The following is a 27679-nucleotide window of genomic DNA, read 5'->3' as shown; positions in this document are numbered from 1 at the left end:
TGGGGAGGATCTATGGCAGGATATAGTCTCGAATGTATGGGCTACAAGGGATACGTGAAGCAAGTTTATCCATTATAAAATTGTGCATAGATATTATTTTACACCCCTGCATTTTTTTAAATGGCTCAGGACAATACATGTTGGAAATGTAATAGAGAAATGGGCACATTTCTTCATGCTCTATGCGGGATTGCCCAAGGGTACTGCCTTTTTGGAAAGTGGTATTAAAAAACCGTGAAGGGTGGCTCAGAAAGCCTCTACCAGAATCACCACAGTTCTGTTTGCTGGCGGACTAATCTCTTGTGCCACCGGGCCTTACTAAAGCAGAACTTAGACTGACTTTAACAGGTTTTATTGTAGCTGCCAGGCTTATCCTACGCAACTGGAAGAGCCCACATAAGCCAGAGTTTACAGAATGGCTCAAACTCATGACAGAGACTGCGGCCTTTGAAATGATGATCGCCAGGGTAAATAATGTCCCAAGCAAATCTAATGGAGTGCGGCACATCTTCTTGGCCTATATCAAAGGTGCACTGTCCTAGGGAGGGACAGGAAGTATATTTGTATATGTGTACATGTACATGTGCGTGTATATGATGTATTTGTTGTAAATGTGTATCTAGATGCTTTGCGTTGATGTATATATTAATGTGTGCGCAGGTGTATGTAGGCATGTGTGTGTGAGTCTGCTGCTGCCTGTATATGTTTGTTCTGCATTTATGTATAAAATGTGAAAAATGTAATACAAATCTTAATAACAAAAAATAAAGCAATGTCCTTTGCTTGACATTTTTTAAACAGAGTACATTTAAGTGTGCTTCCTTGAATTTATTTTCCAGAAACCCTTTACAGTAATCTCTGAATAGCATTTGTATTTCTTTATTTTTCTATTATTTTTCTTGGTTTTCTATTATTTCTCAACACATCTTTCTATATTTTATGTTTTTTTTGTGGTTTATATTGTTGTCAATAATTGTACATTTATATCTTCTGTGGTCAAATGTGTGTGTTTGGGAAGATGGATTTTCTGTGACATGGGTGAATAATGTTTAGAAAAACAAGAAAATCCTGTAAATGTAATATGTTGTATTCAACACTGACCATCAATTCAAATACATTTACTCAAAGAAACACAGCAACACCCCCAGATCCAAAAATATGAAAAACACAGATTCTGTTTCTAGGCAATCTCTAGTATGCCATACTGTATAGTTAAAAATACTTTTTTTTGTATAGCCATGTGGGCAGTTTAACTGTGGCCTGTTCGGTATTGCCTTGCCTTTTTCATATATCTGTGTCTGCCTGTTTCCTCCAGGGATTAGACGAGTCCATCTTCATCCACCAGCCTTTGGTGTACTGTCACTTTGCTCTGGGAGTGGGAGAGCCGCGCTACCATCAGGTTCGACACGTTCACACACAAGCTACAGTAGTTCCGATTTATATACAATGTTGCTCCCATCAAGCATCCATTTATTCTTTATTAACCATGGTAATAAAATATGTAAGTTTAATTGTTTTTGACTTTGATCAATTTAGTATGCAGACTGTAGTCGCTCACATATTGAAAAACCTTATGGCACATATTCTCCTGTCATGTCTAATCTGTCAGAAGATAAATGAGAATGAGTGCACTGTCATTAGCTAAACTAATTACCTTTCTTTTCTGTGTGGGGTTGGAATTGGGAGTTAATCAACTCAAGTCTTGATAGGAACTTCATTTAATTACATATCTGGAAGTTCCCACATAGTCACTTTGACACTGCTGCCCTCACTCGAGAGTTACTTTTGTTTATTTGCCCGTCTTGTCAGGCTTCAGACTGGGAGAAACTCCAGAAGACGCTGGCTGATGCTTTGGAGCATTATAATGAGCTGAATGCCGTTATGGACCTGGTACTGTTTGAAGAAGCCATCCAGCATGTGTAAGTCACACACGCAGAGACATTTGCATGAATAATTGTTATAACACAAGAACATGCACCAGGGAGGATTTACACAGATTAGCACATATGTAAACCACAGGGCATAGACACACAATTCATTCTGTTGTTTGTGCTCAGGTGTCGCATCAGTCGTATCCTGGAGGCCCCTTATGGTAACGCCCTGCTGGTGGGGGTCGGGGGCAGCGGGAAGCAGAGTCTTTGTCGGCTGGCTGCTTTCCTCAGCTCACTGGAAGTTTTCCAAATCACTCTTCGTAAAGGTTATGGAATCAATGACCTCAAGGTAAACATATGCACAAAAGATACACAATGTCACTTCATGTAAGTAAACCTGTAGCATGACATATTTACTTGTTCTTTGTCCCGGATCTCCAGAGTGATATAGCAGCATTGTATATAAAGGTGGGGGTGAAGAACATTGGGACAGTGTTCCTGCATACAGACGCCCAGATTCCAGACGAACGCTTCCTGGTGCTCATCAACGATATGCTGGCCTCAGGTTCGGTTACACGGACTGTGCTAAACTCCTTTTATGTTGATGAGCAAAGAAGTCTTGCTTCAGTGTGTTACATGTAAAAGCTAAAGTCAGCATACTTTCTTTTAGGGAATACCATCAATATCATCGGCATATACATGTTTATTTTTAGCAGTGTACGAAAACAAGTGATACACAGGTTGTATATATGTAAGGGAAAGGGGATGGAACCAGAAACCTTGTCAAAATGTGTCATTGAATGATATGTTTCCTTGATAGAGTGGTGCAGGGATAATGATGAATCATTCCCCACGTTAAACCGACTGATTCTAATTCACTTTTTTTTTTTATTACACATATTGTCCAAATAAACACAAGTGTATTTTGTATGACCTTTTGAGCTTTAGCCGCTAGCATACAGTACCTTTACAGTCAGTGTGCAATACAAGTGAACACAAGTTGAATCCATAAACTGTAATCTGTAACTTTGGCCAGGATGGTCATAATCTCACCAGAATCACACTGGTGTTAGTTATTCCCCTCTAGTTTAAGCACACAAAAACATTTTACTCTATCAGGTGAAATATAAAAGGGAGAAACTATTGCAATCAGCTGAAAGCAACTCCACTGAACACTGCTGAGTTCTGTATTCACCTTTTGTACTGTAAATAGGAACAAATTCTAATTTTGAGCTTGCATTGTCTGTGTTATTTAGGGGATATTCCAGACCTGTTCAGTGATGAAGAGGTGGACATGATTGTGACCTCCATCCGGATGGAGCTGAGAGGATTAGGACTCATAGATAGCAGAGACAACTGCTGGAGCTTCTTTATTGAGAGGATCCGAAGACAGCTCAAGGTCTGAAACAGTATTATGTGTAATATGCTTGCTCCCATATAATTGATTATTAAATATAACTTCCACCACCCTCTTCCAGGTTGTCTTGTGTTTCTCCCCAGTCGGGTTCACATTGAGGACGCGTGCAAGGAAGTTTCCGGCTCTGGTGAATTGTACAGCCATAGACTGGTTTCACTCCTGGCCTCAGCTCGCCCTGCAGTCTGTCAGCACTACTTTCATCGAGAAGATACCTGGACTGGAGGTGCTAATTCATATAGCATTCATACACATTTTCTTTTAAATATTAAATACTTCCTTTGGGAGTTGAAGAATAGAAACATGCATTTTTTTATTGAATTTTTGTCATTAAGATTTGTATTACATTTTTTACCTTGTATACATAAATGCAGAACAAACATAAACAAAACCAAAGGCATCCAACTTAAAGGCAGCTAAAAAACAACGGCCCCGGCATCCCAATACTTCTTACACATACTGTACACACACTTATACAGCAACGCAAAGGAAAAACATGCATTTTTTAATAGTGGAAATATTATTTGGAAATGTAAGTAGTATACCCGTTGTATCTATAAACATGACGTTTTGTGTTAATGAAGTCTATTAAGAAAAATGAGGTCGCTCTAAAACTATGTGGGTCAATTTAATAATTCCCAAAACCTCTGTGCGTGTGTATCCTGTGCAGCCAAATGTGCGGGCGTCTATCAGTGAGTTCATCTCCTACGCCCACACCAGTGTCAATGAGGTGAGTTGTTGCAAAGCACCATGGGTGATAACCGCCCTTTCTTTTACCTTCTCTGACATCATCTCTCGGCTTCTCGTTTAACCACACGCTACAGGTGAGTGTAAAGTACCAGCAGAGTGAGAAACACTTTAACTACACCACCCCGAAGAGTTTCCTTGAGTTCATGAAACTGTACGGCAACCTGCTGGGGAAAAAACGCACAGAGCTGACCCAGAAGATGGAGCGGTTAGAAAACGGCCTGCAGAAACTTCAGACGACTGCCTCACAGGTCAGACAATGTCTTTAGTTTGTTTATGTCCTTTATTCCCTTAGTCCGTGTACCATCTTCATGTTTTTTCATATCCTTCCTTTCCGTTGTTCAGGTAGAAGATCTGAAAGCCAAGCTAGCAGTGCAGGAGGTGGAGCTGTGGCAGAGGAACTCGGACATAGAGGCTCTCTTGGATCAAATAGGACAACAGACAGACAGGCTCAACCAAGAGAGAGCTGTGGCAGATGCAGAGGAGCAAAGGGTAACACTGAGCGTGTGTGTGTGTGTGTGTGTGTGTGTGTGTGTGTGTGTGTGTGTGTGTGTGTGTGTGTGTGTGTGTGTGTGCGTGTGTGCGTGTGTGCGTGTGTGCGTGTGTGTGTGTGTGTGTGTGTGTGTGTGTGTGTGTGTAATGGCACATACTTGTATATGTAAAGTCGTGGATTTCCTGCCACTTCTTCAGTGTTACAGTATATATAGTCAAACGTGCAACAATTAATTAAAGGTAGAAAGTAGAGTTCAAATGATTTGTATGCCTTTGTTTTTGTTTTCTTCAGGTGGCAGCAATCCAAGCTAAAGTGACCAAACAGCAACAGGAGACTGAGGACGACCTGGCAAAGGCTGAACCAGCCCTACAGGCAGCCAATTCAGCCCTCAATACATTAAACAGGGTAACTCAATACACATCAATATAGAGACTGAAATCCTGTTACCACAATTGATTTATTTTAATTGTTTTGTGTGTGTGTGTGTGCTTATCCAGTTGAACCTGACGGAGCTGAGGACGTTCCCCAACCCTCCAGCTATTGTCACTAACGTCTCGGCAGCTGTTTTGGTGCTACTGTCTCCCCAAGGCCGAATCCCCAAAGATCGCAGCTGGAAGGCTTCCAAGATGGTCATGAGCAAGGTGATATTTCACAGCGACGCCTCGTAGTGTTTCTTAGATTAATGGCTGGCTAACGCAAAGCCAAAGAGCCCACATATATATTTCATTTACTGAAGAAAAAACATTGCACAACACATTTAAAATGATTTACTGTTTTTTTTATCGCTCGTCTGAGATGCCAACACAACTAAAAATTCAATATTTATAGTTATTGTGAATGTGTATTCATATTTTTTGCAATGGTGAATTGATTGCTTTGTTATTCCTTAATTTACCCATTTACATATTTTCTCAATTTTACTAATAGCCTTTTATACTGGGGGATTTGTAGCCTCTTTAATTTATGTTCAGTGTGCAGCTGCTTAATTTGCCTCTTATAAAATAGTTTTTCAACCAAAAAACAAGCACTCTACTGTATATAAACGGATTTCATCAAACACTGTTACATTAGAAGCTTGCCAATGCTTTTTTCTTATCAATTTCCACAACACACACCTCTGCTTGTGCAGGTGGATGACTTCCTGCAGGCTCTGGTGAACTTTGACAAAGAGCACATCCCCGAGGCCACGGTGAGGTGCGTGAGAGACGAGCACCTCAGTGACCCCGAGTTCAACCCCGAGTTTGTACGACAGAAATCCTCTGCTGCTGCAGGGCTCTGTGCCTGGGTGATCAACATCACTCGCTTCCACGAGGTGCACACATAGAAACCGGCTGTCATCCATATTTACTGTCATCCACGCTAGGCCAGTGTGTGATGATTTCCAGGATACAGTAATGTGTTCTTGTGGTTGATTTGTTTTTATTCTGTTTCCCCAAATATTTCTGCTTCGGGTAGATCTTCGTAAGTACAAGCTTTTTTACGTAAGATATACACTGTGTGCATGATATTTTATGTGACCAAAGTTTTGTTTTTAATGTCACATACGCTTTTCACTAATGTTACAGGTTATGGTTTAGTCTGAAATAATGTGACATGGTGATTTTCTAATCACTTATCACTTATTTTTACATATTCTTTGCTTATTATGGTGTTTTTTTTAGGGATTCCATCAAAATAATTGCTGTCTTTGGGTCAAACTGCTCTGTGTTTGCGTGTATGTGCATTTTGTTTTGTCTGCAGGTATCTTGTGAGGTAGAGATGAAGAGGATGTGTTTGTCTCAGGCCAACGCTGATCTGACTGAAGCTGCTGAGAAACTAGAGGCTATCAGGAAAAAGCTTGCTGTATGTCTGTTTAAATCATGTTTCCTTTCTTAGTTTTCTCTATCTACATTTGCTATAAACTCAAATTACAGATTGCCATATAAACTGCTGAACAAGAGAAAACGTTGTTCGCTTCTGGTGTAAATGGCCCCACATTTTATTGATGTGACTTAGGGGCTGTAGTCTTTTGTAAAGGTCCTATTGGTTCCTACTTGAGGCAGTGACTTTTATAGGCAATCTTATAATCCACTTTTCCTCGAGCAATTTCTATTTAATTCTGATCCTTGACGTGTTTTAATAGCTTGTTGACCTACCCGTACTGTAACAGTAGATCTTACTGAGTGCCTTCTAGACAGAGGTTAATGTGTGGTTTCATGCTGTTATTTTTGTTTTATTACATTTATTTCCAGGTTATTTACATGTTGCACATCATTTCACATCCCCCTCAGGAGCTGGACAGCAGCCTGGAAACTCTGACAACAGCATTTGAGAAAGCCACTTCAGAGAAATTGCGCTTTCAGGAAGAGGTCAATCGCACCAACAAGACAATAGAACTAGCCAATCGGCTTGTCAAAGGACTGGAGGTGGGCACAGCAGCAACCAATGAGAGATCAGTTTACATCTTAAAGTACATTTTGCTTTAGATAAGAATGAAATATTTCAGGGTTAATAGGTGCTTATTGAAATATACCCACGTGTCTCATTGTATTTATGTTATCTGTGCATGTTTCAGAGTGAGAATGTGCGCTGGGCCCACTCAGTGGCTCAGTACCACGAGCAGGAGGAAACACTAAGCGGCGACCTCCTCCTCACCGCGGCCTTCATCTCCTACGCCGGATCCTTCTCCAAGAAGTACAGGAGAGAGCTTCTGGACAACCTCTGGGTGCCCTTCCTGCGCAGCCAGAAGGTCACAATCTTACAATGAGGAATATTGTCTTAATTATAAGGTTATCTTTACAATCAGAGGGGAAAGAAGTATTCAGATTTTTTCCAAACGTGAAAGTACTAAAACCCCACGGTTTGAAAAATCAACTACAAGTAAAAGTCCTGCATTCAAAACCTAACTTAAATAAAATGTGTATCAGTGTGCAGTAAAAATGTTGACTATCACTTTTCATGATGATCAGCTGTGTGATGATGCATTTGTAAGCTAAACCAAGGACCTTTTATATAGTTAATTTAGCTTAAAAGATAGAAGTTTCTCAAGACATACTGCTGGAGAACTTCATTCAAGTTTATCTCATACATTTAAAATCAACAAGATTAAAAAGTACACTATTTCCCTCGTTGTTGTAGATGTAGTAGATAGGAAGAGTACAGTTATATGTAGTGTAAATATTCCATTGAAGTACAAGTACATTGAATCTGTTCTTACTGTAAATACAGTACTAAAGGAAATGTTTCTTGTCACATATTAGATTGAAAATAACATATCTGTTCCTTTTTCCTTCTTCACAAAGGACTTCCTGTCTTTACAACAGGAGGTTATGTTTTCATTTCAATTATTGTTGGGGAATAATTTGCTTAAGTATTCAACCTTTGACCCAGTTCATCATTTTCTCTTTTCACTGTCATCTTTCACACTACATAGGTCTACAGCCTTGGGTATTGCTGCTATCTCTCTTAAGGAGGGGCAGCTTGGGCGCATTGTTGTTGCCAGCTTATGACCGAGCACAAGCTGACATGAGATAGTTTATTGTTCAGGGACATCTAGAAGCTCTTCTTCTATCTGGAACGTAGGTTCCCTGGCGCACATTATTTTCTATGGACGACAGCTCTAGTTAGATTCAGGGTCCATATTTGTTTAGTCTCGCTGATGAAGAATGTTGATTATTACACTCTGAACTAGTTAAAACCTTGAGCTACAGAAGAGTTGTTCAGAATTGATTGTGGCATCTCAACCGTGTGGTCAGATCGTGGCCCGTGACATGTCTTGTGAATTCTCCGGCCGAAGCTCCAAATAAACAGTCAGTGTTTGCCATCAAAGCTCCAGCTCTCCTTGTGTCTCTCTGAGTCTCCAATTGCTTCAGAAGTTTCCCCCACAATTATAACATATGTGTCTAACCTCACCAGATGCCCATCCCCATGACAGAGGGCCTGGATCCAGTGTTGATGCTGACTGACGGGGCGATGGTGGCCCAGTGGAACAATGAAGGCTTACCAGGAGACAAAATGTCAACTCAGAATGCAACCATCCTCACAAACTGTGAGTAGTGGCAGCAAGTGATACTACAGTCTCTTTCTTTGCAATAAAACGTGCTAGGTTTACTAAATGTCAATGTGTGAATACCTCTTTAGGTGAGCGCTGGCCTCTCCTCATTGACCCTCAGCTGCAAGGCATCAAGTGGATCAAGAGCCGCTACGGCAGCAGCCTGAAAGTCGTCAGTCTGGGGCAGACAGGGTGAGTGTTTAATAAATCCTCTTTTATCATCCTCGGGTAGAGATACAGTCTTTTAATATAAACCTGCTCTGGCCCCGACCCAGAGTTATATATCTGATGCTCGCTCTCAGCAGCACTTTTATTTCCTTTATCTGGGAGAGCTTTTTATGTTGTTCCAGATATGTAGATGTGATAGAGCAGGCTGTGGTGGCAGGACACACTGTCCTCATAGAGAACCTGGAGGAGACCATCGACCCTGTTATTGACCCCCTGCTGGGACGACACACCATCAAGAAGGGAAGGTGGGACACACACACATGAAAGAGTGCACTGTACACAAAAATGTATTATTTGTTGCTCCTCTTATAGTTGAAACTTCCCTGCTCTGTAACGCTCCATCACAGCTGTATAAAGGTTGGGGACAAGGAGTGTTTCTTCAACCCAGGCTTTAGACTGATCCTCCACACCAAGCTGGCCAACCCTCACTACAAACCAGAGATTCAAGCACAGACCACCCTCATCAATTTCACTGTGACCAGAGACGGACTAGAGGACCAGCTCCTGGCCCAGGTGGTGAACCAGGAGAGACCCGACCTCGAGCACCTGAAGGTGGGGACAATTATTTATGAGAATCCTCCAGTTGGATAACTGAATTTACCCTAGGAGATCAATAAAGGTTCATTTGAATCTTATCCAGTTATTTATTATAATATTAATAAATGTCCAACAGTGCTTTTAATGTTTTAACCATTATACCTCACGACCAAAAGCTGCTTTGATATCCAAACAGGATGAAGATTTCTCAATATCAAAAACAGCGATAGAATGTTATATTAATATTATTTCCACTTAAATAAGTACATTCTTTAACCAACATCAGTCCTAATAATATCTTATAAATATTCATTAATTTTCTGAATTATAACCCTTTAAATGAAAATGTATTGTTTTCCGTAAACTTGATTCCGAGTGTGTATTCAAGCAACACAGTTAATTACAGACTTACAATAGGGACAAATAAAAAAACTTGAAACCCTGCCAAAAATATCGCTACTAAGGGTTTAATGCTGTACACTCAGCAATTCCAAGAATCATCAGTGCTGTTTGTGTGAACTCCCGCAGAGCAACCTGACCAAACAGCAGAACATGTTCAAGATTGAGCTGAAGCTCCTGGAGGACGAGCTGCTGACCCGGCTGTCCGCTGCAGAGAGTAACTTCCTGGGGGACAACGTGCTGGTGGAGAAGCTCGAGACCACCAAGCACACCGCTGCTGAGATTGAGATGAAGGTAGCAGCATGAATGTGTGTTCTTAGTTGTTATAGTATATATTATATAAGTTGACTTGTTATCCATCATTTCATCTCTTCTTCCTCTGTCTTCTCCCTCCATCACTTATTCTCAGGTTGTGGAAGCTAAAGTCAACGAGGTGAAGATAAACGAAGCCAGAGAACACTATCGGCTCGTTGCTGTCCGAGCTTCTCTGCTCTACTTCATCATGAACGACCTTAACAAGATCAACCCCATATACCAGTTCAGCCTCAAGGTAACCAGAAGGGAAAGTTAAAGGGATAGTTCCCCCAAAAAAATGAATACATATTTCTGCTACCTGTGCTGCAATCTGTAGTGTAGATAGCAACTATTTTAATGTTACAACTACACCTGCGAAAAAGGGTTGTGACATTATATAAGGATAATTATTCCTACATGAAACTGCTCACAACGAGGTCTGTGAATTTTCTTAATATACCGCGCCATAATTCCTGAAAGCTCAATTACATTTGAGAGAAATCTGACTTTTCTAAAGCCGTTATCTCCAGCACTCAGTAACTCACACCAGAACTATCTCTAGATAAATAGCAATACAAGTCACTTTAATAGCTGACTGACAGCCTAGGAATTGACAAATCGAATACAAAGAAAACAGTGATTTTCCTAAAGCTGTGATGCATTAATGCCGTGATTAAGACCACGTGAATAATAAACCTTCTTTCTCTTATTTTCATTCAGGCCTTTAACGTGGTTTTCCACAAAGCGGTGGCACTAGCAGAGGCCTGTGAGGATGTGAAGAGCAGAGTAAACATACTCATAGACCTTGTTACTTACTCCACCTTCAACTACATCAGCAGGGGACTATTTGAGAGAGACAAGCTCACCTTTACTGCACAGCTGGCTTTCCAGGTGTGTATGTGTCAGCGTTAAAGAGAGAGAGTGTGTGTGTGTGTTGTGTTCCTGACTGTGTCCTTCCTCTGCAGTTGCTGCTGATGAGCAAGGAGATAGATGTGCGAGAGCTAGACTTCCTGCTACGTTTTAACATCGACCACCACTACATCAGCCCCCTGGACTTCCTCTCCAACTCAGCGTGGAGTGCTATCAAAGTGCATGCAGACACACATCCACACACAGGACTTTTTTTGCTGACTCACATCCTTAGATGATATTGTCAAACATAACCTGCTGCTCTCCTGTGTGTTTGCAAAGGTGATGAGTTTCACAGATGAGTTTCGCGGTCTAGATCGGGACATTGAGGGCTCTCCTAAACGCTGGAAGAAGATGGTGGAGTCTGAGTGTCCAGAGAAAGAGAAGTTTCCTCAGGAGTGGAAAGGGAAAAGCTCCCTGCAGAAACTCATCATGATGAGAGCCCTGAGACCTGATCGCATGACCTATGCTCTGAAGTAAGGAGGGTTTTTCTCGCCTTATGTCACTTGTGTTTCTTCCTTTTAGATTATCCAGTTGTCAATCACTTTATCCTAAACCCTGACTATGTCTGCTGTTCCTATTGGCGTACTGAAGGAACTTTGTGGAGGAGAAGCTCGGGGTGAAGTACACAGAGGGCCGGAAGACTGAATTTGCAAAGTCCTTCAGAGAAAGTGGACCAGCCTCACCTGTGTTCTTCATCCTCTCCCCCGGAGTGGACCCTCTTAAAGATGTGGAATCACTGGGTACTGAAAAACAGAGTGACACACATTGCATGCACTCATACACAAATAAATACTCATACAGGGTTTTTACATTGACATCTCGTTTTTTTGTACTTGTGCAAAGCGATATTTCTTTAAGTGGTGTCCTTAAGCCCAGTTGGCTTTTAGAAAATATGTTCCTTTACAATATACTGCAAAAGCATTGTGGGAAGAATGCAGAGAAAAATATGAAAGGAGTAAAAGCAGAAAAATCATTGAAGGAAGGGAAAAGATAAGTAGAGATCAAATATGTATTTCAGTGGGAGTACGGTCAGATGAAGGATTTTCTAAAGGTTAGATTTTGATTTTACTTCAAAACTGAGAAAGATTCTGAATTCAATCTTGTGTTCCCAGGAAGGAAGCTGGGTTTCACCATCGACCTTGGGAAGCTTCACAACGTGTCCTTGGGTCAGGGCCAGGAAGCTGTGGCTGAGGTTGCCATGGAGAAGGCTGCCAAGGAGGGTCACTGGGTTATCTTGCAGGTCGGACTGGAAGAGATGAGTTTATTCTGAACGTTTTGAACTGTTCACCCACTACTAGATTTTTAAGGTGTGTTTTCTCGACCTCCCTGTAGAACATCCACCTGGTTGCCCGCTGGCTGGGCTCCCTGGAGAAGCTGCTGGAGCGCTGCTGTGAAGGCAGCCACCCGGACTACAGGGTGTTTATGAGCGCTGAGCCGGCCCCCACCCCCCAGGAACACATTATCCCACAGGTAGAGGCGCACTGTGCAGAAGGGTCGTGTCAATGCAGCACATGGAATGAATGTAGGCTCCCAGGTATATCAGATGTACGCTTGATTTCTCCCAGATGTGAATCTTATCTGATGTGTTTTCCTCAGGGAATCCTGGAAAACGCTATCAAGATCACCAATGAACCGCCTACAGGCATGCATGCTAATTTGCATGCTGCTCTGGATAATTTTGACCAGGTAAGTGTCTCATAGAATCAGAATCAGAAACGGGTTTATTACCAGGTAGGTTGACACATACAGTACGAGGAATTTTACTTGGTGTTGTGGTGCATACATAACAGTAAAACATTTATTTTTTAAAAATGCAGATACACTATAATGACATAAAAAAATTATAATTTGTATTTACATTGAAATAGATTGGAATAAAAATATAATACATATATATATATATATATATATATATATAATATAATATTTTTTTATCAGCGACAGAGAAGGCTCTCTGTCCCTCCCAGGTTCGGTGCTTAGTCATATGAGGCAACGTAGTAAACNCTCTTATTACCCTACACTAGACAAACCATTAAAGCTCGGTTTGTGGAAATCTCTGTGCCCTGTTTCAAAAGGGCTGATTCTCTGTCTGTTACTTTAGATGAAAATAAGGAGCCCCTCCCCACGTCCCTCTGAGAGATATTTGGTTAAAAAGAACACAATGGTGCTCTAGGAAAAAGTGAGCGAATCTTTTTTCCTGAAACTTTCAGAATCTCTTTCCACAGAGGGGACACATGTTTATGTATAAAAAACATGAACAAGTGGATTTTGCATAATAGGTGACCTTTAATTGATAAATAAACAATTTGTTTACTACGTTGCCTCATATGACTAAGCACCGAACCTGGGANCATTGGCCTCCAGGTAGTTGTAGAGGACGTTAACTGATATCGTCAGGTCTCCAGTGTTGAAGGGATACTTCCTGTTCCAGCCCTGAGGACCAAACTTCCTCCTCTCAGCCACACAGGCGTGGAAGTAACACAGAGAGAAGAGGATGGTCTTAAACTCCTGCTCACGGCTGCACTGGTCCAGGATGTCCTATAAAGAGACCCATGATTTAAAGGTCCCCTATTATACTGTAGGAAGTTTGGTCCTCAGGGCTGGAACAGGAAGTATCCCTTCAACACTGGAGACCTGACGATATCAGTTAACGTCCTCTACAACTACCTGGAGGCCAATGCACAGGTGGAGTGTTGGTGCATGGGTCTTATTAGCAGCTAAAGCATGATGTTGATCATATTTGAACGGATTTTCAAAATAATTGTGATGATTTAGGTGCCATGGGAGGACCTGAGGTACCTGTTTGGGGAGATCATGTATGGTGGACACATCACTGACGACTGGGACAGACGGCTCTGCAGGACATACCTGGAGGAATACATGCAGCCCAACCAGGTTTCTTGTTTTCTTCATGACAGAGAAAGTGAATGTCTGGCTGATTGTTGGCACACTCAGCTTTATTCTAGCACAAACAGCACAAACTGGCTTTGGTTTTAGACGATACTTATCTGCCAGATTTCACTGTGTTGTTGGATTGCAAACTTGGATTACATTTTGGCTGAGATCATCTCCAGTTAGCAGTCATTTGGCTAGTTGTTGGCAAGTTAGCTAAAGAGTTTCTGGCAAGCTAATGCGGCAGATTGAATCTACTGTTGGACCAAGACATTTTGGCTACCTGGTCTGGGACAATTTAATCTTTCTTTTTTAATGATCTGAATCTTAAAACTTTTCTTTCTGCTGTTTTATTTTCCAGTTTGACCGGAAGCTTTCTTTGGCTCCTGGCTTTGTCGTCCCCTCCAACCTGGATTACCAGGTAACTACAGGGGGAGACTTTTGATGAAACGTGCTTTAAAATCCAAAACTGTTTTTGCTCTCCTCTATTTTGAATTGAACTGGTCTGAAAGTACAAACATTTCAAGTGCAGTCAGGGCTTGGATAAATTCAAATTAAAAGTGAAATGACTACTAGTGAAGTCAATACACTAAATATGTCAGGCTGTAACACACTTGAAATACAAAAAACAAATGACTTACAGAAAAATGAAAATAAACAAAGATATTCACCATTTCTCCCTCTACATCTCCAGGGCTACCATGATTTTATAGATGAGATGCTGCCACATGAGAGCCCGGTGCATTATGGGTTGCACCCCAATGCAGAGATTGAGTTCCTGACAGTGACGTCCGATAACCTTTTCCACACTCTGCTGGAGTTGCAGTCTCCTGACGCTGTGATGGGGGAGGGGGTCTCGCAGACCCTGGAGGAGAAGGTACAGTAGCTACACCTGCAGGGACAATTATTTATTTTGGGAGTAGATGTTGGTTATTTGAGAATTATATTTTCATAAAAAATATATTGATTCTCAAATTAAGTAATGTAAGTTCTTTTTTTTACAAGCCAGATTTTTTTATTTACCTCAATAGCAGCATGACTCTAATTGTCTAATTCTTAGAGAAACAAGGTGGAGAGTGATGCATTATTTAATCTTGTACCCACCCTCCCTCAGGTGAAAACCATTTTAGATGAGGTGCTGGAGAAACTTCCAGAGGAGTACAACATGTCGGACATCACCTCTAAAACAGCTGAACGCTCCCCGTACATCCTGGTCTGCTTCCAGGAGTGTGAGCGCATGAACACACTCATCTCTGAGATACGCCGCTCTCTCAAGGAGCTCGACCTGGGACTCAAGGTACGCTCCACACCTCTGTGTTTTTGTTTTTGCATAATCCAATTGGCTGACTAATTCTTCTGTTCTGCACATTTATAACAATTGGCACACATAAGATGATGACTAATTTGCATACTTAAGCATAACATTTAAAGATACTTGTTATACTGAAAATGATTTTCTTAATGTTATTTTAACTTGTGTATTAACGTGTTGTGTCTTCACCTTACATTGCTTCAAGTAGCACCCTCAATTTACTGTATGTGATAGTGATGTAACACTTTAATGTATCTGTCAAAGGGTGAACTGGCCATTTCCTCTGAGATGGAGAAGCTGCAAACAGCCTTGTTCTTTGACGACGTCCCCGATACCTGGACCAAGCTGGCCTACCCCTCCACCTACAGCCTGGCTATATGGTGTGTGTGTGTGTGTGTGTGTGTGTGTGTGTGTGTGTGTGTGTGTGTGTGTGTGTGTGTGTGTGTGTGTGTGTGTGTGTGTGTGTGTGTAAATGTTGTGCTTTTAGAAATGTTGGGAATTGGCTGTTTGCTATACTGTACGCTACATTACATATAGATCAATGCATCTAAATTAGCTGTTAGATATTTACTGTATGGGCTATTTTGACTTTGGCCAGAAGATTGACATTTTCCTAAGTGTGTGTGTGTGTGTGTGTGTGTGTGTGTGTGTGTGTGTGTGTGTGTGTGTGTGTGTGTGTGTGTGTGTGTGTGTGTGTGTGTGTGTGTCAGGTACAATGATGTGTTGCAGCGCTGTAAGGAGCTGGACAGTTGGACTCAGGATTTGTCTCTGCCGAGTGTTGTCTGGCTGTCTGGACTTTTCAACCCACAATCCTTCCTCACTGGTAACACACATTGTGCACACAGATAAGAGTTTTACCTAAGCTTCAATGCTTTTAAAAAAATTTCATCTCCCTTTATCTTTTTACTCTGCACTAATCCTTTGGGTGATTTTAAATCTTGTTTTGGCTTTGTAGCGGTGATGCAGACTCTGGCACGTAAGAACGAGTGGCCCCTGGATAAAGTGAACCTGACAGTGGATGTGACAAAGAAATTTAAGGAAGAGTTTAACCAACCTGCCAGGGAGGGTGCATACGTATATGGACTTTACATGGAAGGTAGACAAACACTGTCTTTATTTACTCTCTAATGTCAGGGAACATGGAGGGCCCTTTTACTGCTAATTATCATTGATCAAGACTATTACACTATATTATCTTAGGACATTTTGATTAAACGCTCAACTTTCTCCCTCTGTGAATAAAATTATGTCATTCACGCTAAAGCTTTGTAACGTTTTGATACAATTTTGTCTCTTCTCCTCACTTCGTCTGACAGGTGCGAGATGGGACACCCAGGCGGGGGTGATCACTGAGGCCCGTCTAAAGGAACTGACCCCAGGCATGCCCGTCATCTCGGTCCGAGCGGTGCCCAACGACCGCCAGGAGACCAGGAACATCTACGAGTGCCCGGTCTACAAAACCAAGATCAGAGGACCCACATATGTTTGGACCTTCAGCCTCAAGACCAGGGAGAGGCCCGCAAAGTGGGTGCTGGCAGGAGTGGCTCTGCTGCTCAGTGTGTGAGGGGGGGACAGGGGTCCACATTCAGAAGTTGAAAGGGATTTTAGTTTATAGGAAAAGGTATCCATGTGAGATATTCTGCTTGCTACTGACTATTGATCAATAGTGAAAGCAATTGTAGTCAAGTACTTCGAGTACTTTACAATTTTCAGGTACTTGATCAAATCCCTTCTATGTTACTTCATACTTTTAGTATGTGTATTTCATTTAGTTACTTTACGGAGTTACTTTACAGATTGAGATGATACATATTATAATCAACACAATATGAACAATTATTTTTAAATAGAGCTACATACAGTAGCATATTTAATGAAGTTAAACTTTGGTACTTTAAGTGTACAGTATTTTATTGTTGCTGTAATATTTCCTTTGTAAAATCTTGAATACAGGACCTGTAGAAAAGTAATTCTACACTGTGGTACGACAGCTTTGCCTGATGATCCGTTACATTTTTTTCTACTGCTGTTGTTCAATTTATTAAACTTCAATATGACAAGAATGGAATCAGAGCTTATTTTCTTTTTATTGAAAAAGGATAAAATATACAGAAAGAAATGCCAAAAATGCACACACTAAATCACAGTTAGAACTGAGAACGTCAAAGCTTGTTTTGAACAAATCACATCTATAAACTAAAAGATACTCTAAAAGCAGGGGAGAGAAAAAACAGACTCTGCTGCCTCATTAGAGCGCTATTCAAGTGTGTTATTTTGTAACACTTGTACCTCTTACAGTATGTTATACGGCTGTTTTAATAGCACATTACAGTAAAATACACAGGTGAAGTCATTCTGACAATATGACAAGACAACCTCTGATTGTCCTGTTGCTCGTTCCCACTTCACAGTACACATGGGTGTAGTTTCCATCATTCAATAAAAAAAGATAAAATAACAAAACAAATATGTGTAAACCAGCTGTTTTCCAACTGGAGATTCTAATGCACATACTGTAGCTCAGACATCGTATGTGCTAACAAGTCAATATCTTTCTAGTTTGGCCTCTGTGTGTATTTCTGTGTGTTTGCGCTCCTTTTCTAGTCGCTATCGGACCAATCGAGCTCCATCATGTCCATGGCCGCACTCGCCATATTGATCTTGGTTCCGTGTCGCACGCTGCAGCTCTTCACAGAGTTCTGATTGGACGAAGCCCGCATGCTCACCTGTACCCCCGAGTGACCTATGACCCCCATGTCCCCTCTAATCTTTTGGCTGATGGCCTCGCTGCGGTCACCTCTCACTCCCTGGACCACCACTCCCATGTCACTCCTGCGACCCCTGACCCCCAGCTCGCTCCTCACCTTCCTCACTCCCAGGTCCCCCATGTTCATGTCCATGTCCCCTAGTCTGTCCATGTCCCCCATGTCATCCATGTCTAAGGACAGCATGTCCCCCAAGCCCCCTAAACTCCCCTGGAGACCCTTGAACATAGTTGGGAGCATCCCTCCTTCCATACCTCCCTCCAACCCTCTCTCATCTAGCCTGTCCCCTAATTTGTCTATCTCCCACCCTCCCTCCTTCTCCCGTTCCCTCTCCCCTTCTGCCTCTCCAAACCCGCCTGAGTACCCTCGGACTATGGTGGTCACCCTGCTCCTCTGCATGCCTCCTCTGTCCCGGTCCCCCTCCTCCCACGTCCTCTCCTCCCTCTCCACTACACCTCCCGGGAAGCTCCTGAGTGTCACCTGCACCCTTCCTCCCTCCCCACTCCCACCCTCGTCTCTCTCCCTCTGCCCCCAGCCTTTCTCCTCCAGGGTCCCTTCCTCTTCCACGTCTTCCTCTCCGAATCTCCCCTGCAACCCTCGGAACACAGCATGCAGCCTCCCGCTGTCGAGCGAGCCCACCCCCCTGTCCAGCACCGCACTGCTCCCCCTCTCCGTGTCTCCGTTGCTGAGGGTCCGGAGGAGGCTGCTGACCCCCGCGCTGCTCACCCCGGCACTGTTGCATTCCTGAGAGTGCGAGCGGAAAAAGGAGCCCGAGGAGCCGATGGACAGCGGTGTGAAGAACTGGTAGGAGAGGTGATTATAACAAGGTATTATTCAATATTCCTTTGGGGAGTGGTCTGAACAGATCTGCATTTCCTCGACTTACTGGTGAGATGTTTGAGCGCTCCATGAGGAGGGAGGTGGGACTGGGGGTCATGTTGGACCTCTCCATCAGCCTCTCCTCCCACAGTTTGAGCCTCCTCTCCCTCTCCTCCAGCTCCTTCTCTTTGGAGTACAGCTCTCTCTCCAGCTTCCGAAGGCGCTCCAGGGTCGCCTCAATTTCACACCTGTAGAACGGGAACACGCAGACAAATTAGAAGTCATGTATTGTGGACTAGTTCAGGCATATGTGGCCTACTTATAAAAGCACCTTCACTGCAGCGACAAAGAAGCATTTGCTGTAACAATATACTAGTATTGACCATAGCTGTGAAACTTTAAGTCTGAGATAAACACACTCAGGCTCAAATATATGATGTACTATGAAACAGGTTCAATGTCACCATGTATAACTTCAAATATTTTTGAAATGTGTATTTTCTAGTTGCCCATAGAAGTCCACAAGACTTAACATAGGAAGTAGTGACCTCATTACATTGCTACTTAAAACCCATTTTTATAGACATACTTTTATATGTTGTCCATTATCTTTATGTATTTTATCAACCTTTGTCTTATCCCTTATTGGTTTCTGTGTCTTTCTCTTTAGTTGTATCATTTGTTGGTTCTGTTTGGCTTGTTACATTACCTTATGCTTATCCTGCTTTTACATGTCCGTCAATTTAGTTTATAAAGTCTTTTTTAAATAAAATAAAGTTTGTTTTATTGCCAATATATTGATTATCAATATATTATATTATCATAAATGAATTGACATCTCTGCAGATAGAGATGTGAAAAGTACACACATCCTTTACTCAAGTAGTACAGATACTCGTGTTTAAAAATACTCTGGTAAAAGTAAAAGTACTGACTAAACTTCTTTACTCAAGTAAAAGTAAAAAAGTATGGGCTTCGTAATGTACTTCAGTAAAAAGAAGCCATAACTACCAGCTGTTAAATAGAGTAACTGGTAACTGGACCTCACTTTATACTAATGGAACTTTAAAGATCTTCTATTTCAAATTGTAATCATGTAATTGTTAGTTAATGAATTTTTCAACACTGAACAACAACCATTCAGAACACAAGCAAAGAAAAACTAAGTGGGGAAATAAATGCCTACATTGTAGATTCTAGGGTGACTACCTCTTCCTTGGGAACAACACAACAATTATTATGGTAATGCATTAAAAAAAACTGAATTGAAGTGAGTTATATGGTGAACTTTATAAATGTAAGAAGTAAAAGTAAAAAGTTGTCAGAAAAGTAAGTAGTGGAGTAAAGTACTGATACCAGAAAAATATTCTTAAGTCCAGTAACAAAGTATGTGTACTCCACTACTTCCCACCTCTGGCTGCAGAACACAATAATGCTGGAGTGAAATGACTAAACTGTGTCCCTGCAGTACCGCATGTCACCACAAGAGGCCACTGTTAGAGCTTCTCAGTGACTGTGCATGAACCTGCATTCACAAACACAATCAACTCTCACAGCATCTAAATATAGACAGATCTGAAGCCCAGCCATTCCTCTTCCTGTGTTCCCTATGTTCTTCCCTTTTCATTCATCCCGCCCCTTAACCACCCCGACTCTTCCTCCCCCCTCCTCCTTTTCTTGTCCAACTTTTTCCACCCGTACCCAAAACTTCACTCAGAATTGATTGCCTCGCTGTACTCATGTTAAATATGCTCAGAATCTCTCACCTCTCTCCACTGCTCCATCCCCTACCTCTCTTTCTCTCCCCCGTCCCACCCCTTTAGCCTCTCAGTTCCCACTAACCTCTCTGTTCCTGCCTTGTACTGTATTTTACATTTCACATTCACCCAATACATTTCTGTTTCAAACCTCTCCTCTTCTGTCGCCCATTCTTGATTTCTCCTCAACCTCCCCCCCCCCTCCTCTCCCCTGTTCTTCCCCCCGTGGTGCAGCGAGGGCAGAGTGGAGGAGAGGAGGAATCTCTACCATGGACACTTTCCAAAGAGCTTATTATAGACTGAAGTAGAGCACAGGGTCACACATTCAACTCCTCTCCTGAGCTTTAGAGTCCCACAGAGCTGAGCTACACACATGTGTGACTATGTTGAATTTGTGTGCATGCATCTTGACTTTTATTTGGAGTACGGTTAATCACAGACTGCATTTGTCATTCTGGCCAAGACTTAACTGTATACACTGCCTCATTCTCAGACGCAGTGCAGATACACTCAGTGTTTTCTTGTAAATGTCTATTCAACACTGTGAGTGAGTTTTTGTGAGAGTGTGTACCTCCACTGGTCCTTGTTGTGTAAGAAGGAGTTACACTGTTCTGGTAGCCTGCTGTCGTTGGCCATGGTCTCCAGGGTTACCATCACCTGTTTGAACTGCGGACGCTCCTGTAGGTACAGATACAAGAATAACCAGCTGACACACTCTTTGATGTCAGTGAAGTATAAAAGCCATTTATTGGGGATTAAGGACTGCATCTTTTGTGCATTTAGCTTACCTTTGGGTCTGCTTGCCAACATTTCCTCATCAGCTCTGCAAAACTAGCTGGACAACTGGTGGGGATAGTCAGCCTCTAAACACATTCAAATACAAGAAGCAGAAGCGTTTGACTTTTAACAGAAAATATTTATCGAACAAACATAATGAAACAGACTAACCATTTGAAGCCCCTGCAAACTCTAAACTATTTTGTCAAAATATTCATGAGTAAATAAGCAATAATCAAATTAGGAGTTATGTGAGGCTTTGCTGAAACAAAGTGGAGCTCTAGGCTCAATGCTAATGTAGGCATGCTAACTTGCTTATAATGAGAATGTTAGAATGTGTTTTAATGTATAATGTTTACCTTGCTCACCTTACTGGTTTAGCATGTAAGCATCCTGAAATTGCATCATAATGAGTGAACAAAAAGTACTGTTAAGGCTAATGGGGCTGTAATCAGTCAAATGTAAAATGTATCCATCTTGTTTGTTTCCAGTATTACCGTTTTTATAACAGTTTGTACTTGGATGCTTCAGTAAAATAGTTTATAAACACTCATGACAATAAAGGCTCTGAGGGTGTTGGGAGGAAGGGATCAGGGAAAGATGATAGTCAGTGATATTCAGCCTCTGAGAACCATGAATTTGTATAAGATATCATTGCAAATAATATTAGCCATTTTACTATTAGCTAAATATATGACTAAACTTATATCAAACTTATGTTGGTTGATAGTGTGGCTGAAAACATTATGTTTCATTTCAGAGTCGTCAGCACGAAAACATTAACGCACATTTTGATTCAAACATTTCTCAATCCTGATTGGTTCTCAGCAGTACAGAGTGTGTGATGTCACATTTTTCCATTCCAACCCAGCTGGAATCAGTAAAAAGAGCTCAGAGACAAAACTCAAATGTGAGGTCAAATTTGCTCTAAGTTTCACATAAAATGTATAACTTACAATATTCCAGGGACAGACAGGCACACTATGAGACAATGGCTGGAATAAACGAAATGTTTCTGTTTTTGTATATCTGTTTAAAATACACTCAACCTCTTTATGAGATAAAATGGGAACATTTAAACAGTCTGGCTCCATGTTGATCTTTCTGTAAACCACACAATGCCATTAAGATAATGTCCCTAGAAGAACCCTGGCATCGCCAAAGGTCTGCATGAGCGCAGACATCTCCATAGTACGGTTCAGTAAATGGAAACAGTTTTCTCTGGGGATTAATCCTAAAATATCACTCTGAGTGGAGAGAGGGGCAAGTACAAGGGTCAGGAAGAGAGGTACAGCAGTGGAGGGGAAAATCAGAGGGAGACTGGGAAAGGGAAATAGAAAGAGAGAGTTATTTAGGGAGAGTATTTGGAGATTAGCCAACAGCCACGCAGGAATCATGTTCTCCGAGTTGTTTGTTAGCTCCCAGTGTGTGTGTGTGTGTGTGTGTGTGTGTGTGTGTGTGTGTGTGTGTGTGTGTGTGTGTGTGTGTGTGTGGCAATAACTGAAACACATACACCGTATAACCAGCATCCCCCACGTCTCATAAACCTCTTGAATCAACCCTCCTCTCCCTGCAATCGCTCCTCTGTACCCCCCTTTTCTCTCACTCTCCCTGGCTTTCTCTGTCTCTCTTCCTCTCGTAAAGGCTTTTGCCGGGGGGGGGGAGTCTGGCCCAGCTCCACTGCTGTGTATCCAGGCCTTACAAGAGCAGAGAACTGACATCAGGGCCTAAAAATACCCAGCCGCAGCCTCACCAGCTCACAGTGGAAACCATGAGAGCATCGCATTGTTCCTGCAGCCTTCTCAAACTCTGGTGGGTCTGCACGCTGACAGACTGTTCAGAAAAGTTTGTGTGTGTGTTGGGAGGAGAGGGGGTTACCTCTTGTTTTTCCACCACCAGCCATGCAACCTGCAGCCCTTCAAAACCTTTGAAAGGAACCTCCCGAGTCAGCATCTCCCACAGTACCTGGACACAGATCAGACGGCGTTAGTTCATTCAGACAGATGAGATTTCTCCAATGGGTTGGTAGTAGCTCAGTCTTATCAGGCCCCATAAAAACAAACCAAAATACCCCCTACAGTAGAGCTGGTAATACTTTCATCACTCTCAGCAGTATGAATTGATTTCAAACAATACGTTACAATACCTTACTTTGGGGAATATTACAAAAAATCTAAATACTTTCCTCATTTAACCCAAACTGGGAAATTACATTTTCTCCATGTTTTTCTTTCCCTAAATGTCTAAAAAAGGGATAGGCTTTTGTTAAATCAGCAAAGGATTAAATAAAATCTGACAAAAATAAATATTAGAGCAAGCATTTAATTCAGTACTTGACATTTTTCAACACTCTGTACCATATTGGTTGGTACCTTGAACCTTGAACCAAAATAAGTTTTGCGGTTTGATTCCCAGGCTTACTATAAAGTGCTGGGGATGACGCAGCCTTATTGAGCCACTTGCTAGCAACTGCCTTTTCAAGACACGTCAAAGCTTCAAAATTACCGGGTGAGGTATTTACTGATGTCTCTTAAGTCGTCAAACAAGACAAATCAACAGAGTGTAATTGTAGAGAACTATAGAATGTTTCAGGAGTAGTTCCTACAACAGTCTATACTGATATTTGTACAGGGCTACCAACTCACCACGCCATAGGAGTAAGTGTCACAGGTCTCGGAGACAGGCAGGCTCTGAATGACTTCAGGAGCCATCCAAGGAAAAGTACCCACCACCGTCATGTGGGTGGTATGGGACAGGAACTTAGACGCCCCAAAGTCACAGATCTGAGATCCAGAGAGCAGTGAAGAAAATACAAGATTACATGAGTCCCTGAACTGGAATGTAAATGCTAATATGCAGCTAACTGAGCAGCACAAGGATACACACCTTCAGGGTCCTGTCTGCTGTCATCACCACTGAAACAAAGAGAACAGAGAAACCGGTCAAAGCTGTGCAACATGAAATAGTATTATACTTCAGCAGACAAACAGTTGACAAAGCAAATGAGAAAAGGAGTATTAGGAACAATCTCTAAATATGGTTAGGGATAATGTGTTACCGTTCCGTGACTTGAGGTCTCTGTGAATGACTTTGACTGGAGCTTCAGCGTGGAGGTAATGGATCCCTGTGAAGATATCAAGCATTAATAAATGGCGAAAAACGTTGTTTTGGTGTAGTTTCATTCTAAAATGTTAAGGTTTGAGCATCAGGTTGACCCAAAAATCCACCAGATTAATTGAGTTGAACAAGTGTTGGTTTGTTTACATCAATGGAACAATTGTGCATTTTCTAGTCTATGCATTGTTTTGCTTTTTTAGAAAAAAATCCTACTTTCCTGAAATCCTACCTTTAAAATAATATCACTGATAACATTTAGAAATCTAAATATTCTTATTTTATCTATTGTAACACCATATTTCAGTGCCCCATTAATCAGCAAGGTATATTTTGCTGTTCACAGGCATTTAAAAATGATATTTCTCACACATATCATAATGTGAATACACTGTATATTGTGTCCAAAGTAATATATTTCACTAGCCTGCATATTTATAATTGTATTGGATTATTTTATTTTTGCCTTTTTGCACTTCGTAGCATTTGCAACAGCTGACTGGAAAAAGCTTGGATAGAGACAGGGATTAAGAAGCAAATAAAAAGTTGTGTAAACTATTATTAACTCTGGTGCATGATGACCAGAGTATCACAGTTTCAGGACACTTGTCATCATACCAAGGCTCTGACCTCTGCTTGATATAAGAAGCACGGTGATTCAGTTTTCAGATATCATTACAGTACAATCATTGCTTCTTGGCGTACCTTTGGCTATCTGTATGGCCCATGTCATGATCTGCTCCATGTCCATCTCCTCGCTCTGCTCACTGGAGAGGTACTCATACAGAGACCCTCCACTGGCAAACTCTGTGAGAACACACACATTGTCATTATCCGATAACAGTTCAAATATATAGAGCACACGGAGCTACTGTACACATTAACAAAACCTGGTATTGTAGAATAAATATCAACTTATATATAACTGTTACAGCAGATAACAAACTATGTAGTTTGCCTTTTAAATAGAAGTTACACAAATTCTAAACTAGTGACAGAAACTGCCCTGTAAAACATGTCGAAGAAAGCTCTTGCCTGGACATTTCTGCAGTGCAGTAATAGTTTACAAATGAAGGTATTTAAATGTTTGAGAAACATCACACAGCTGAGCACAGTACGCCACACAGACCATCAAACAGAGACTCAAACCAGTGGAAAAGCTCAAAACCTTCAAACCCTGACGGTCTAATCCAGATTATCTCTGCACTTTTAACCTTTTTCAGTTTCCTGTTAAATCCGGTAATTAAAAGAGACAAGTAGAAGACAGAGGATAGCTTCAAACAGGTATAATCTGTCCTTTCCTAATGGATTTGTAAACTCCAGTTCTTATTTTTGCCTACTATACTCTTTTATTTTTAGTAAGCATTGGACTATATTGACTCAGCTGCAGCTAGAATTGTTGCCCGGCAAGTCTGTAGTAGTGTGTCGGTGCTATATCTTAACCATATGAACCCATCGAGGATTACAAACACATCCAAACATGCCGGTCTCAGTTACAAATGTCCTGCCAGGAAACCCAACAAGAACCTGCTCTTAGAGTAAACATCAATATTTCAAAACACACACATAAACATCAGTCGGAGCATGTGCTAACGGGTTCGTAAGCACCACATTGAGGATCAAATACACAGTAATAAAGATAACATGCAGATTTAATAGTGTAGTTTTATATTAGTGGACACCTTGCCCTGTCCCTAGCCCTTGATGCCGTACATTAAACCTTGACATGACCTCCAACCTTATGTTCCTTATATCTCTAAGGCCGTAACCCCAAAGATAATAATACTCATCTACATTTATAGTGCACTCTTATCTGAATTAAGCACATGTTTAGGTTTTATGTTCTGAGAGGATGAGTCCCATAAAAATAGACAAGCATTCGCACACACATGTGGGGTCTGACCTGTGATAATGCCATAGTTGGGAGATTCCAGCACGGCTCCATAAAACTGAATGATGTTTTTATGACTCAGGACACTGAGAATCTCAGCCTGGATGAGGAGACAAGACAACAAGAGAAACAGAGATATATTCATTTCATTAGCATCCTCCTTTAGTTTTCCAATAACTGACATTGGCAAAGAAACATGATCTTTAAGAAAATAAAGTGTAAATCATTCCGGATGGTTAGTAGGGGTGTGCGGGATGCCTGGACTGAGGTCTGAGCCTCCTTCATACCACAGGTTAGGTCTCTAAACAAAGACCTTTCACACAGCAGTGACAAACATGCCAATTCATCTGAACTGACATATAAGTCATACCCTCTGAATCGGTGGAATATATGACCGTTGCCAAGCAACATAACAACTAACCAGCAATATGAGGTTACACTAAAGACTGAACCAAAGTATTTTCGTATTAAATAATGGTTTTTAATCCATGTGTGAAGATATAAGTGTGTAAAACTGTCATAAAACATAAACAGAGGCCATTCTGCATGATTACCTTTGTTTTGTATACTTTAAAAACATTACTGGGCTAATTTGTCTTACATAAACATTCAAAAGCACTTAGCATACAGTAGTATCACAGTGTGATGCTATATAGTTGATGTCAAACTTTTTCCATTACTATGTTAATGTATTGTTTGTAAAAAGATGACTCAAAATATATTCTAAATGCGAGATCTCTTTTTAAAGTATCCACTAAGCTGGATTTAAACATGATTCATCGATTTGTATTGCCATATTAATTGTACAAACACTTTAAGCAAGTGTGTGAGAGAGAAAAAAAGTCAGACAACTAATCAAAGTCTCTCCTTCAGCCCATGCATGCTGTGTCCTTAACCTCTGTACTTCTCTTTTAAATGTGTTTTACATTTATAATATTTAAATCTGCGACCACAACAGCAAAACTGGCTGATTTTCTTTTTTTTTATTCCAATTCTATTTCAATGTAAATACTGCTATATATAATGTTTTCTATCTGTGTTTTTAATTTTTTTGTTTTATTAATTTATATGCACCACAACACCAAATAAAATTAACCTACCTGGCAATAAACCTGTTTCTGATTCTGATTCACTCACAGGTCACCCTAACTACAAACTGTCTCCTGACACTGGGTCATGAGCCTCCACCAGCCGAGTATTAATAACATGGAAGGACATTTTGTTTGGATTAGTATCGGGGTCATACTAATGGAGAGCCGCCTGATCTGCAGTGCATGAAGCTGCAAACGACCACACACTTAACACACAATGGGAGGAACAGGGGACTACTGGCATAAATACTCAAAACTAACCATCTACATGGAGTGGCTGAAGGAGGGGGAAAAAGAGAGGTATGTTTCAGATAAACATGTTCAACGGCAGACAAC

The 27679-nt window shown here is 41.3% G+C and overlaps 2 protein-coding genes across 2 annotated transcripts in view; one reads left to right on the top strand and one right to left on the bottom strand.

Moving 5' to 3' along the window:
• The first annotated feature begins 428 nt into the window (after positions 1 to 428).
• LOC104955736 (dynein heavy chain 11, axonemal-like) lies at positions 429 to 16755 on the top strand. The gene is given in 38 exon segments (XM_010783128.1): positions 429 to 467; positions 1316 to 1399; positions 1810 to 1919; positions 2058 to 2220; positions 2313 to 2436; positions 3128 to 3270; positions 3350 to 3511; positions 3956 to 4015; positions 4110 to 4283; positions 4378 to 4524; positions 4817 to 4930; positions 5023 to 5166; positions 5655 to 5837; positions 6266 to 6367; positions 6796 to 6930; positions 7080 to 7253; positions 8420 to 8552; positions 8645 to 8747; positions 8906 to 9028; positions 9131 to 9335; positions 9849 to 10013; positions 10129 to 10269; positions 10734 to 10904; positions 10979 to 11101; positions 11205 to 11398; positions 11517 to 11665; positions 12038 to 12165; positions 12258 to 12395; positions 12522 to 12615; positions 13393 to 13610; positions 13701 to 13820; positions 14179 to 14238; positions 14512 to 14694; positions 14932 to 15114; positions 15394 to 15509; positions 15840 to 15952; positions 16085 to 16225; positions 16446 to 16755. Coding segments are annotated over 38 exon segments (5307 nt in total). The 3' UTR covers positions 16694 to 16755.
• A 442-nt stretch (positions 16756 to 17197) lies between these two features.
• The window catches only part of LOC104955734 (mitogen-activated protein kinase kinase kinase 7-like), an 11186-nt gene continuing 704 nt past the window's right edge, over positions 17198 to 27679 (bottom strand). Inside the window, exons 2-11 of the mRNA XM_010783126.1 lie at positions 26265 to 26352; positions 25067 to 25168; positions 24306 to 24371; positions 24134 to 24162; positions 23893 to 24030; positions 23126 to 23212; positions 21259 to 21333; positions 21042 to 21148; positions 18781 to 18961; positions 17198 to 18695 (exon numbers count right to left, since the gene is read on the bottom strand). Of these exons, the coding sequence (XP_010781428.1) occupies positions 17730 to 18695; positions 18781 to 18961; positions 21042 to 21148; positions 21259 to 21333; positions 23126 to 23212; positions 23893 to 24030; positions 24134 to 24162; positions 24306 to 24371; positions 25067 to 25168; positions 26265 to 26352 (1839 nt within the window). The 3' untranslated portion in view covers positions 17198 to 17729. The remainder of the gene's footprint in view (positions 18696 to 18780; positions 18962 to 21041; positions 21149 to 21258; positions 21334 to 23125; positions 23213 to 23892; positions 24031 to 24133; positions 24163 to 24305; positions 24372 to 25066; positions 25169 to 26264; positions 26353 to 27679) is intronic.

The sequence above is a fragment of the Notothenia coriiceps genome, unplaced genomic scaffold, assembly GCF_000735185.1.
Source record: "Notothenia coriiceps isolate Sejong01 unplaced genomic scaffold, NC01 NC01_scaffold00024730, whole genome shotgun sequence".
NCBI lineage: Eukaryota > Metazoa > Chordata > Actinopteri > Perciformes > Nototheniidae > Notothenia > Notothenia coriiceps.
Note: the sequence above shows the minus strand (reverse complement) of the source record. Positions and strands in the feature narration are given on the sequence as shown.